This window comes from Abrus precatorius, unplaced genomic scaffold (assembly GCF_003935025.1).
Source record: "Abrus precatorius isolate BTA unplaced genomic scaffold, Abrus_2018 Scaffold6, whole genome shotgun sequence".
NCBI lineage: Eukaryota > Viridiplantae > Streptophyta > Magnoliopsida > Fabales > Fabaceae > Abrus > Abrus precatorius.
This window is the reverse complement of record NW_020874406.1, coordinates 17,297,038-17,309,630: the sequence shown is the minus strand read 5'-3', so window position 1 is coordinate 17,309,630 and position 12,593 is coordinate 17,297,038. Positions and strand designations below refer to the sequence as shown.

Genomic DNA, 12,593 nt, shown 5'->3' with positions numbered 1-12,593 from the left:
TTAGTTCTTTATTTATTTAAGTCATTTACTTAAAATTTAACAAAAAAAAACTAAATCAAGAATAAAGATACATGCCAAACTAATTTATAAAATTTTTATATATAAAAACTAACTTACAAATTTAGTCAAGTACAAGGACTAAAATATCATTTAAACTTTTAGGATATAATAAATATTTTATCATTAATTATTTTCGTCATTTTTTTATAAAAAAATAAATGTGTAATTAAATTTAATATATTAAAGTAAATAAATATGAATAATAAGTTAATAATTTATTAACACAAATCTTATAGTAAATTAAGATGTAAAAAAAAATTTAAATAAGTTTTTTTTATATATTTAAGATAAAAAATTGATAGTTTTTTGTTATAAAAAAATAAATTTATTTTAAAAAAACTATAATTAAAAGGTTTAGTTGTTTTATTAAAATTGTTTAATAAATTTTAATTTATTCATTATTTATGAAACTTATTTTTCTATTGAATTATTAATTAATATAAATATTTTTATTATATTATAAAATTATATCAACAAACAAATATTAATAAAAAAATTAATAATTTAAAGTTATTTTAATTTTTACCTACATAAATAAATAAAAATATTTATAAAAACATATATTCTTAATCATCTAATTTATTTATATATTTTTTCCTAACCTGAGCAGTTGCAGTATGAACAAAATGAATGCACTGTTTGTATCTACACTTATTTTATATTCCTTTTATTTTTCACTTTCCTTATTAATCACATTATGTAAGACGATTCTGAACAGTATGAAATAAAAATTTAGGAAACTTATTTCAATGGCCCAAAAAAATTTGTGAAATTTGTTTTTCAAATTTTATTAGTTTAATATGATAAAACTACGTCACATTCATCGTAATTTTATACAAAACTCTCTATAATATATCGACAAGTAAAATTGCATTATTTTTCATCTTTCTTACTATATTAGAGTCCCAAATAATCTTTTTACCATAGGTTAATTTTTCTCTCATGCTTTTCTTTCGAATTTTTTTTAGACTGAAATTATTTGTTCATTATTTTAAAACTAGTTCTTCATTTAATATTCATTGTGCATCTACCATTTGCTTTCAAATATCTCTGGATCAAGCAAGCCTACAAAAAATGTTTGTCCTCATTACACATAAGTTTTATTTTGTGTGTACAGCTCAATGCCTTTTTATTTGATTGAACAGCTCATTTTTTGGTTTGATATGCACAGCTCAATTTTATATCACAACTAAATTGCATTTTGATAATAGAAATGACTTTGTCATAAAATACTGGATATGTTTCTTTATGATGAGATCAGGAGATGGGGCATTGAATAATTAGTGTGTTTTAATTAAAAAAAAATACATATATTTTTCCCGGAAAAAAGGACAGAGCAATTGAAGTATCATGTCTCATATTTTATAAGATATAATTTCAACAGTTTTAATTTATCTTATATCATTTATTATTATAAGAATCATTTTTTGTCTCTTAATATTCTTACCAAATCAAAAGAAAGAAAAATTTATAACAACAAAATAATTTCAACAAATATGTATTTTAAATTAAAAATATTTAATAAATTTCCTAGATCTTGTGTAAAACTTTGAATCACAATTATTTTAAAATAGAAATATTCATTGAACGCTGAAAAAAAAAAAAACTACACTCATCATGACATCGAGTTAAATTATATAAATATATGACCCTCGACAGTTTATAATGTAATTCGATGACGTTATTTTAAAATTTCGAGGGTTGGGGTTAAATTATTCGTCCTGCCATTTCAAGTAAGAGCAACAATCATGAAGGAAAAATATTATTATCCATTGTCATAAGTTGATGACTAAAGGAAACAGAGATGGTTGAGATAGGCTTTGCTTCTCTCAACAATAATAGTGAAAGACTTGGATGACATAATCCATGTGTGGTGTATATATAAGATTAACACCTCATGATGAATGTGTTCCAACGAACAAATCTTCAATATTGTATTGGAATCTTACAACTCCAAAAGCTACAGTAGCAGTGAGCATCTTGTTGGAGGCTCCCAATGAGTTTGAGGGAAGAATGTGAAGATCTTAGGAAGAGCTTCCTCAACACTGGGAGCTGGTACAAAATGGGTTCGAGGCAATCAAGCATCATGGCCTCTTCTCACCATGTCATGCGTGATGCCTCTGTTTCTGTCCTCTTTTGTGTCCTCATCGTTGCATTGGGTCCTATTCAATTCGGCTTCACGGTTATACTCTCTAATCCCATTGCTTCAAAATTTAAAACTCTCAAACATCATTAACCTTTTTGTTGTTAACTAGTTTTCTTTGTTCTGTTTTGATTGCTTTTACACAGTGTGGCTATTCTTCTCCGACGCAAGAGAGTATAATAAGCGATCTAAAGCTCTCACTTTCGGAGGTTTGACTGTGTTCATTAGCACTTAGATTGAGTTTTAAATCATTGTGCTTAGTTTTTATGAGTGCTTTGTGTTGGGGTTAGTTCTCGCTATTTGGATCTTTATCCAATGTGGGAGCCATAACCAGTGGTCAAATGGCAGAATACACCGGACGCAAAGGGGTATTATAACTTTTGTCTCTCTTTACTCTTTAATTTTTATTTTTAAACATCTAAAAATTCATAATAATTGTAATATAAAAAGATATTTTTTTTCTCATTTTAAATCTACAAAAAAATTGTTAATTTTTTTAATTATCTGATGTTTTATACAATAATTAAGAAAGTCATTAAATATTTTTAAATTTAAAAAAAGTTCAATTAGTTATTGACATTTTCTAATTAATGTCTTCAGTTATTAGTTAAGAAATTAAAATAGATTTTTATTTAAAAAATATTATGAATATACTCTTTCTATAATTTTTAATAAAAAATATTTTTAAATTTCTTTATCAATATTCTTTAGATATTCTTAGCTGAGAGCCTTAATTACATTATCCTTTCATAACATTAATGGCCTTCCATTCTATTAATCAGAAGTATTAAAATATTCTTCAGAAACGCTTGTCTCAAACGATTTTTTAACCTTAAGAATTAAATAATTAATAGTAATATTTTTAATAAAAATATTTATCATATTATATTTTTAATAAAATATTATTATTAATTGCCTCAAATTAACCTTGAGCATTGAAGTTTATATTTTTGTATTTTAAAAAAGGAATATTTAATAGCTTTCACAATTTTTGTGCAAAATCAATATTATCATATTATATCATACATTTATTATATTTTATTTAATTATTAAATAAAATATGAATTTATAGTAATTAAAAAATTATAATATCAAACAAAACAATTAAAATTTGGAGACTAAAGTTACGTATAAGTTAAAATATGAGAAAGAAAAGTCTAATTAAGCAAATAAAACATTGCTTTTGTTTCTATTTATCTATTAAAAGAGAGAAATAATTTATCCCTAATTATTTGTACTCATAGAAGTTCAAGATAATATTAATTATTATTTTTTCACTAATATCATTTTATATATATATAGAAATTATTATATAATAAATGATGTATCTATACTAATTGTTGAGTAACTCAGAGATAAAAAAAGAATTCTACTAATAAAGGGTATATTAGAAAATTTATTGAATAATTATAGCAAAATTAAATTTCATGACACCTACAACTATTTTTTTTTCTTTGAAGAAATAAATGAAGTTAGTATCTAAAAGATGTTATGAGTGACGCTTTTGGCATGTTGGATTGCAGGCATTGATGATTGCCGCAATCCCCAATATATTAGGATGGCTCGCCATTTCTTTTGCCGATGTAAGGGTCACAAATTAATATGGGTAGTTAGTTATCGTTATCAGTTATTGCTGTTGTACCTATGTTTATTAACTCATATGGTGTATTGTTGCATTAATAGGACTCATCGTTTTTATTTATGGGGAGGTTTTTGGAAGGCTTTGGCGTTGGGATAATCTCTTACGTGGTAATCTTGATTGTCCTTTTATCTTTTACAACTTGTTTGTTGGAACTATCAAGAATGCTGGGTGAAAGTAGTTTATTGTTTTTTCTTCTGCTTAGGTGCCTGTTTATATAGCTGAGATATCACCTCAAAACATGCGAGGTACCCTTGGATCGGTGAACCAGGTTGGCAAGTGTTTCTGAATGAGAAATCTCATCATCATTTTCTACGTTTTCGTTCTTTATATATTTGACATCATTATACATTGTTCATGTCTACACGTACTTTGGGCTCAGCTCTCAATCACAATTGGAATAATGCTTGCTTATCTGTTGGGCCTTTTTGTCAACTGGAGAGTACTTGCAGTTCTAGGTAAATTCCCAGTGGTTTAGTTACTTGGTTCAGTTAGTTGACCTTTGGTGAATGGACAAATGAAAGTATGAAACTCTTAAATCTTAATAATATCATTCGAAGCATTATGTTGGATCATAGCATTGCTTAGATTCTGCCACCAAACACTAACAAAAAAACATGTTTGTTCTATTGCAGGAATTTTTCCTTGTACAATATTAATACCTGGATTATTTTTCATACCAGAATCTTGTTGGGTTGGACTCCCAACGATGTGTCGAAAAAGTCCAAATTTTCAAGCTCATTTTCTACACTTAATTGAGGGGAGTGAGAAGTCAGTGGAGTGGGTGAGGGAAGTCCATTTTCTCGCAGCCTAGTGTAAGTATTTTCGGTGAGAGGCATCAAAAAGAGAGAAGGGAAGTGAGGGAAGAAAAGAAGCTCCAGACCAGTTACTCCATTTCTTTGATATCCAATTCGTTCACCGTTGGATCGGGCTGAAAATTTTAACGGTGCTCTTCGTTCTAACCGTTCGGATGGTCGATTGGAGGTCTGAAGTTGGAGATATTGTCTTCGCACAGAAGCCCTGTTTTTGGTGACTCTGCACAGACCAGCTGCTGAGAAATCGTTATTTCTCCTTATTTAACCGTTGGATTGAGCTGAAACTTTGACAGTAGTTCCCAGAGGCTGGGATCGTCGATTGGAAGTTTTGACTGAGAGAAATTGTATCTAAACAGTAGTCCTATTTTGTGAGATATTCTCTCTTTGATCCTTCATTGTAGGCTTTATTGCTCTGTTGATTTTGGCTGGCTGTTTGCACGAATTTGTGCACTTGATTGAACACTCTTGTACTCCTTATTTGATTATAGCGGAGCTTGATTGACTGGCTTGAGCCCGTGGGTTTTTACTTCTCATATTGAGAAGGTTTTCCCACGTAAATAATTCTCTGTGTCGTTGTATTTGTTGCTGCCATTTGTTATTGTTGTTGCTCCTCACATGTTTTTGCAAGTTTGGGGAATTGTTTCCGCTGCTTACTTTAGATAATTGTGTTCTTGTGTTTGGTTTTCCCCAACAAATCTCCCAGGTGGTTGGTATGGATCACGTGTCGTGATTTATAATACTAACAGAATTTTGTACCTTTAATCTTTTCTGATTTACACATCCCTTACAGAAAAAGAAATATGTGTGTAATTTTTTTTCCCTCCTTGATTGGTGGGGAATTGGGGAAATCTAGGCCAAGATGGGGATGACAGAAGAGTTTGAGACTTCTTTGCAAGTGTTACGAGGATTTGACACAGATATATCACTTGAAGTACATGAAATTAAGGTATTTAGGTTACTATTCCGTGGGGTTTATTGATTTTTCAACCAAGTCATACGCATGATAGTAAGAGTAAGCATAAACTAGATGTAGTTATAGTATAATTCTCGAGTACCATAAACAGATAATTATTTTGCCTTTCGTGTAGAGATCTGTGGCATCAACGGGAAAAAGTGTTACAATTCAGTTTGCAGATCTCAAGATGAAAAGATATTGGTTTCCTTTAATGGTAGGCTTCGATTCCTTTTTGGTCTGGTCTCTCCCCCCCCCCCCCCCCAAGGTTTTCCTGTTGTTTGTTTTGTCTTTGTTAGAAAATTCTGAAACCTCTTTTTCTTTTCCACTGATTGCCTGCAGGTAGGAATTGGATTGCTTGTACTTCAGCAATTGAGTGGTGCCAATGGAGTTCTGTTCTATTCAAGTACCATATTTGCAAATGCAGGTTAGAGCTGCCTATCAGCAGTTAATTGTGAGTTATTTTTATGATAATCTTTTTGAGGGGGTAGGGGGATTGGTATTAAGTAAGCTGTAGGGATGTAGGGGTGAAGGGGATTTAAAACCTTTAGATACTCAAATGCCCAAGTTTGACATGATTCAACAGGTTTGGGATATATGATATATGTTGTTGGACATTGTAGTCTTTAAAAGACATGATTTTCCATGATCTCAGAACTTGCCTTATTAACTTGTGATGCAAGGAACATAAAGATGGCTAATTCCCTTTTCATTTTCGTAATTTTTTTACTAACACCAGATTCGACATTTAACAAAGGAAACAAATATGAATTCTAGATGATAGCTGTAATTGCTCCAATATTTTACATTTCATCCTGTTTTGGTTTTTGACTTCCGTTCTGTAACAGGAATTTCATCCAGCAATACTGCTACAGTTGGACTTGGAGCTATACAGGTTGGATTATAAGTCAAGATTACATATCAGGTTTCTTCATGTAATGTCAAAATAGGGAACTCGGTTCTCGTAATCTGCTTTCTTTTTCAGGTCATAATGACTGGAATCACTACTTGGTTGGTGGACAAAAGTGGCCGGAGGCTGCTTCTAATAGTAAGTACTAAGCAAAACCCATCCTTCCATGAACACTTTCTAACTGGATACTAGAAGACGAATGAAGATTTTTTAAAAAAAATAATCTAAAATATGTTATCATTTCTGCAGATATCCGCATCTATAATGTCAGTTAGCCTTCTCCTTGTTTCTATAGCATTCTATCTAGAGGTTGGGAGGCAATGATACAAGCGTGGTTCAATTTCAAGAGCTTAGCTATGTTATTAACTGATTGATTGCGTTGATACCAGGGAGTCACATCAGAGGATTCTTGTCTATACGGCATTTTGGGAATACTTTCTGTTGCTGGGCTTGTGGTATGTTTAGTGGGGTAGGTTGAACATCTATTTAACTATTTTTCATTTATTCATATGATACTTACTTGATCATATTTCTTTTTGTAGGCTATGGTAATTGGCTACTCTCTAGGACTTGGACCAATCCCTTGGCTTATAATGTCTGAGGTACGCAGGAGAACTTGCTTTCTGTAATCAAACAAATAAGTTCAACCAGCGATCAAGTAATTAATGCATTATTTGGGCCTATGCAACGCTTATTACCATGTAACTTTGGTTCTGAAGGTCCCTTGCCTTCTTTTTTACATAGAATTATGGTTGGAGGACTTGAGTTAAATTGTTTGATGAACTTAGGATTAACCTCTCACTTATTATTAATCTTGCTTTTCAGATACTTCCAGTGAATATAAAGGGCCTAGCTGGCAGCATAGCCACCTTGACTAATTGGATGACTTCCTGGATCATCACAATGACTGCAAACTTGCTTTTGACTTGGAGCAGTGGAGGTATGTACATGTATGTGTATCAAGTACATTCATGTTTGCTCTTATATGCTGTCAATATAATGCTAATGTTTGGGGTGTCAACAGGGACATTCTTAATCTACACTGCGGTAGCTGCCTTTACTGTTGCTTTTGCGGCAATATGGGTCCCTGAGACCAAGGGAAGAACATTGGAAGAAATTCAGTTTTCCTTTAGATAGATATTTATGGGAAATCACATGGGTAGTCTCTCTTGTTTCAGTTTAAAATGGTATATCCCAAGTAAATGTTTTTTCAGTTCGATTTCATCATTGATGAGGGGGGGAATCTGTACGTGTGAGAAAAGAAACCTACCTTTGAATAAAACTGCTGCTGTTTAAATTACTAGTTGCAGAGCGCCTTTATGAATACACATTTTGACTGATTTTCCTAGTTGCCCTTGCCTGTTATCAAATTAAGAAGGGCTTCTAATGGAATCAGATGATTAAGTTTTAAAAGAAAACAACGATATGTTTTCAATTGTTAAATAACATGAATTTCACTCTTTTTAAACTCTTAATTTAATGGTTTTTTTTCGCAATTTTATAATTTTAAATAAATTTTAACCAATAATTTAAAATATATTAACTAGCCTATTTTTACTCCTCTTTATTCTTTGGATACTTACCACAACATTTAAACCAAATATTGCTTTCTATAAAATATAAGTTCTGCTTGCTCAAATTTATAATAATAAAATTATTATTATTTTATTTAAATTTTGAAAAATAAATTATTTTTAATTTAGGAAAAAAAATTAATTTAATTTTATAAGAATTTCTTTATACATTTCAACTAAATAGGCCGTATTAAATGAGAAAGCGTTAGTGGCAAGTAAATAAGAAAATTAAATATTGAAATGAAATAATAGAATATATCGGAAGTGATTATTTCATAAATATTGAAATGATGGTATAAGATATATTAAATGAGAAACCTTTATTTACGAGAAAGTGGAATCAGAGAACCTTGTCAAATTAATTAATTTGGGATTAAATCAGTGAAAGGAGACATCCATTTTAAATATTTGATTATGTCTATCTCTATTATTAAAGCAAATCATTTTTATAAGGCCATTAAACACGACAGAGAAAATGATTGAAACTCATAATTGAATTAATTATCTGTGATTGGAATATTTGCAAAAACACTTTGACGTCTAAATTAGTCTGAGAATAAGGAAATTGTATGTAAAAAGAGAAGATAATGAGGTACTCTAATGCGTGTTTGTATATATTATTGAAAGAGAACCCCCATTATTTGTTCATTGTAACTACGTGGAAGGTTGAGTAAAAACACCTACATGCATTCTACATAGGTTATTAATATTAATTAAGCATATAAAAGTTAAATTTGACTTATTTAAGTAATGAATATAATTCACTAATTAAAGAATTGAATACAAATAAAAAAATAATATAAATAATATTACAAATGTATAATGATTTTTTATTTATGACTGACTTCTTTAATCACGATTAGTAAAATTGAAATAAAAATACAATACTATCCCTGTTAGTAAATTAATCGTGAATGTGAAAAATGCACTGCTGCGTATTTGTTCCATGCTTGTCATAACTTTGATATATATGTTCACACAAGCTCGTGTTTGCTCGTTGAAATCTGACGATGACAAAGCGAATACTTTAGGGTGCATGTGTCCCTTTAAACTGATGAAGATACTTTGACCTTTAAAAATAATAATGATCTAATCCACCAAGATTATATATACATGCGATCCTTCTATTTAATGAACATAAATATTCCCTCGATTCTTTTTTAAAAAAAAGCAAACCACTACTCCATCGAGATTAATAAAAAAAAATTATATATCACAAATTTATAACAAATTTTAAAAACATTTACAGTAATTAAATAATATTCATAATAATATGCAATCATTCATATATTAATTAAATAAATATATTTATTTATATGACTGAGTACTTTATTAATATAAAAATTATAACAAGTAAAAATATAAAAAATTATCATGTTAGGTTTACGATGAAAAAGTTTCCTTAGTTCCCAGCCTGTGAAACCCAAACTTCATTGGACCATTAGGTAGGCCGGAATCCCTTATTCTAAAAGGATAATAATCATTTCAGTAACGTTATTTATATAATAAAATTTTAAAAAATAATTATAATACATATATATAAGATATAAATACTTAATACACTGATTAAATTTTTAAAAATAAAAAATTTAATGTATCTTTTTTCATAATTTTTAATATATTTTGACAATTTCTAAATATTTTTATTTAATATCCTTAAAATATTAGTAAAATAATTTTAATATTTTTAAGAAAAAAATAATAAATAAGATAAATAATATATTGAAAAGATTTTTAAAAAATAGTTAACATTTAGAAATTATTATAGAAATTTGTCTTATGAATAATATATATTACTTTAAACATTTCACACCTCTCTAAAGAGTGAAGAAAAGAATGTGAATAGATATAAAAATTAAGGCGTAAAATAATTGTATGATAAAAAGACATTTCAGTTCCACTGTTCTGAACGGCCCACTTGGTTCAGAGAGTACAGTGATCCAACATTGACGCATTGGACCGTCAGATTTGCTTCAACCGAATTAAATGCACCTACGTCTCTCTCTCGCACATTACTGTTTCTCTATATGTGTCCGTGTATGAATGTCTGTGCTTAGGATATCAGAACAACGAAAGCAACCACTATGAACTTTCAGACTCTGTTTAAGCACACAAACTAGCAGATAGTAGTAGTTCATAGGATAAGAAGCAATGGTCACCAACTCATAACATCTGCAAAACCGCTAGTTATAAAGCTTTTGCAATCAAATGATCCATAACATGGTCAACATCAACTATGTATGATAATAATAATAACTAACATACGAGGAAAGTGAAGCAACAAAAAAGTAGGTTTATATGTAACTGAAAGAGAAAGTTAAAGAAAGAAGTCCAAAGAAAAAGCAAACTAAGAATATAGAATTATCCCATTCTCACTCCATCTTATGCAAGACGGAGAAAAGGAAGCAAACAAAATGGAAAAGGTCAAAAGTGAAAAATAAAATAAAAAACATAATATTGACGAGACCATAACCATCGCAATCAAAAGCATCGTAAAACGTTGACGTATAACTGCTCGTGCTTGGTTTTGACCGTTCAGGTAGGTAACTAAGCTAGCTCCTTTTGTAATCTTATGTTATTATTATACGATCACTATTTTTTCAACGTCAAGTCGTGAACAAGGCCCATTCCTTCCGTCACGTTCAGTCTCCAAGAGAGAAAGGGAATGCCGTTATCGGAGTCTCGATCGCCGTCGTCCACGAATCGGAACTCGTTCGCCATCGCCGGCGAGAAGCACTGCATCTTCTGGCTCTGCGAGTGCGCGTACCATGAACTGTTATACATCTGCGCCGACTCCATTACAACGCCAGAAGCCGCGGTGGGTGCGGCGGCGGCAGCACTCGCTCTTCTCTCTTCTTTCTTGAATCGAATCCCACACGCATTGCACAGTGACTGCAATTGGATCAATCCACATACAAAGTTACAACCTATTTCTTTTAAGAAAAAAAATTGAAAACAGCGAAAGCATATATTGTATAAGTGTATCTAAGTTTCTGGTATATTAATGTTATATATTTATTTATTTACCTTTGGACCTCGAGGCCCGTTTCTCCAGAGTGGAGTTGAAGTAGTGTCGCAATTGGCGCAGCGACGAGCGAGGAGAGGGTCGTTGGTGGAGGCAGTGTTGATGGGTGGGGTGGGCTGGGATTGGGATTGAAGTAAATCCCAGCAGAAGTTAGAAACGGAGCGACGTTGGAGGTGGCGGGTTCGTTTTTCTTCATCTTGGGTGAAACGGGTTGATGGGGTTCCGAGGGAGAGGGTGCAATCGACGGAAGAGGAAGGGGGTGAGAAGGAATAGTCATACATGTTGGAATGATCGTCGTAGGGTGGTTTGTGGTTGGGCATGGAGAATAGCATGGAGAAGGAATTGGTTTGGCTATGAAACATACCACATGTACAGGGTCCCATCACGTGCCCCTGGGAGCCACTGCAACAACGATGCATCCTTGGCGTTTTCTTATGAAGTATGTTTCGATCAGTTCCCCCTCTTTCTTCGTCCAAGGGATGTGAAAGGTTGAAGTTGAAGGGTGATGAATTAATAGAGTGAGTGTGAGAGAGAGTTGTGGATTTAAGTTTAAAAGGAGAGAAGTACAATGGGAAATGCAATAATAAAACGGAGGAATTGGAAGAAAGAGATGGGTGAATGGTACGGAGTGAGGAGGGAGAAGTGAGAAGAGGGTGTTGTCTGTTAGCTTTGGGAGCTAATAAAATGTTGAAATACCAGTCAGCAGGTGCAGTCCACGTTGTCGTTAATTGGAAATGGAGGGATATATATAGTGGATGGTTTCAGGAGAGAGAGAGGTAATAAAGAGGGGAACAGATAGAGGGACCCATTTGGGGTGTGTTATGGGAGAGAGAGAGTGCAGCGAGGGTGAGGGAGTGAGTGTAAGGGTATAAGTATGTGTGGCACTGTTTGTGACTTTATGTGAGATTTCCCTTTGCGTAGTCTGAATTTATAGGAGTGTGTGGGTGGAATGGAATGGGTTTAGATTAAGAGAGTGAAGAGAATCATTGGGTAATGGGTAGTCAAAAGAGCCCACGTGACTAGGGGGAACAGTCTTCCATGGATCTGCCTTTTCCGATCACGAGGTTTTAGTGTCTCAAACCCAATATCCGTATCTCTGCCTCTCTCTGCCTCTGCCACTGCCACCCTCCCCACCAAAATGGAATAGTTTCTCTCACGCTCCTCTCCCTTCCCTCTTCATCCACGCTCCAATCCCAACCATCTCCCTGCACACTTCCTCTTCTAATCCTATTTTTTAATTCCCAACTCTCATTTTCATTTCCATGTGAACCATCCGCTTGTATTCTATATATTACAACTCTCTCACCCAGCAAACTCTCATATTGCATTGTTATTCTACTGTTATACCTCTTTTAGTCTTTTTACAACACTTCATTCAATAAACTTCTATGATTTTTATTAGTATCAGATGTTTATATTTTTTATAAAATGATTGCTTTTATTTATCTTTCACAAATAAACATCATAAACAAAAA

At 31.9% G+C, this 12,593-nt stretch overlaps 2 protein-coding genes across 2 annotated transcripts; one reads left to right on the top strand and one right to left on the bottom strand.

Annotated features, from left to right (window-relative positions):
* Positions 1-2,056: 2,056 nt before the first annotated feature.
* Positions 2,057-7,656, top strand: LOC113869818 (sugar transporter ERD6-like 6). Its single transcript, XM_027506310.1, has 19 exons — positions 2,057-2,242; positions 2,350-2,412; positions 2,494-2,571; positions 3,727-3,786; positions 3,887-3,952; positions 4,048-4,113; positions 4,225-4,300; positions 4,478-4,525; positions 5,351-5,367; positions 5,511-5,603; positions 5,746-5,826; positions 5,952-6,036; positions 6,458-6,504; positions 6,595-6,657; positions 6,769-6,828; positions 6,909-6,974; positions 7,062-7,121; positions 7,345-7,459; positions 7,544-7,656. Exons 1-19 carry the CDS (start codon positions 2,057-2,059, stop codon positions 7,654-7,656), a joined length of 1,443 nt encoding a protein of 480 aa, XP_027362111.1.
* A 3,029-nt stretch (positions 7,657-10,685) lies between these two features.
* LOC113870291 (GATA transcription factor 19-like) lies at positions 10,686-11,537 on the bottom strand. The gene is made up of 2 exons (XM_027506881.1): positions 11,121-11,537; positions 10,686-10,985 (listed from the first exon to the last, which is right to left on the bottom strand). The coding sequence occupies exons 1-2, from the start codon at positions 11,535-11,537 to the stop codon at positions 10,686-10,688; spliced, it is 717 nt and encodes a 238-aa protein (XP_027362682.1).
* Between the last annotated feature and the right edge of the window lie 1,056 nt (positions 11,538-12,593).

Bases quoted from the DNA above. Each gene is read 5' to 3' on its own strand.
- LOC113869818 (XM_027506310.1), top strand. From the start codon at position 2,057: ATGAGTTTGAGGGAAGAATGTGAAGATCTTAGGAAGAGCTTCCTCAAC. The intron at 4,301-4,477 runs GTAAATTCCCAG...GTTCTATTGCAG, and splicing joins GAGAGTACTTGCAGTTCTAG to GAATTTTTCCTTGTACAATA. The intron at 6,975-7,061 runs GTATGTTTAGTG...TTCTTTTTGTAG, and splicing joins TTTCTGTTGCTGGGCTTGTG to GCTATGGTAATTGGCTACTC.
- LOC113870291 (XM_027506881.1), bottom strand. From the start codon at position 11,537: ATGCATCGTTGTTGCAGTGGCTCCCAGGGGCACGTGATGGGACCCTGT. The intron at 10,986-11,120 runs GTAAATAAATAA...ATCCAATTGCAG, and splicing joins ACGGGCCTCGAGGTCCAAAG to TCACTGTGCAATGCGTGTGG.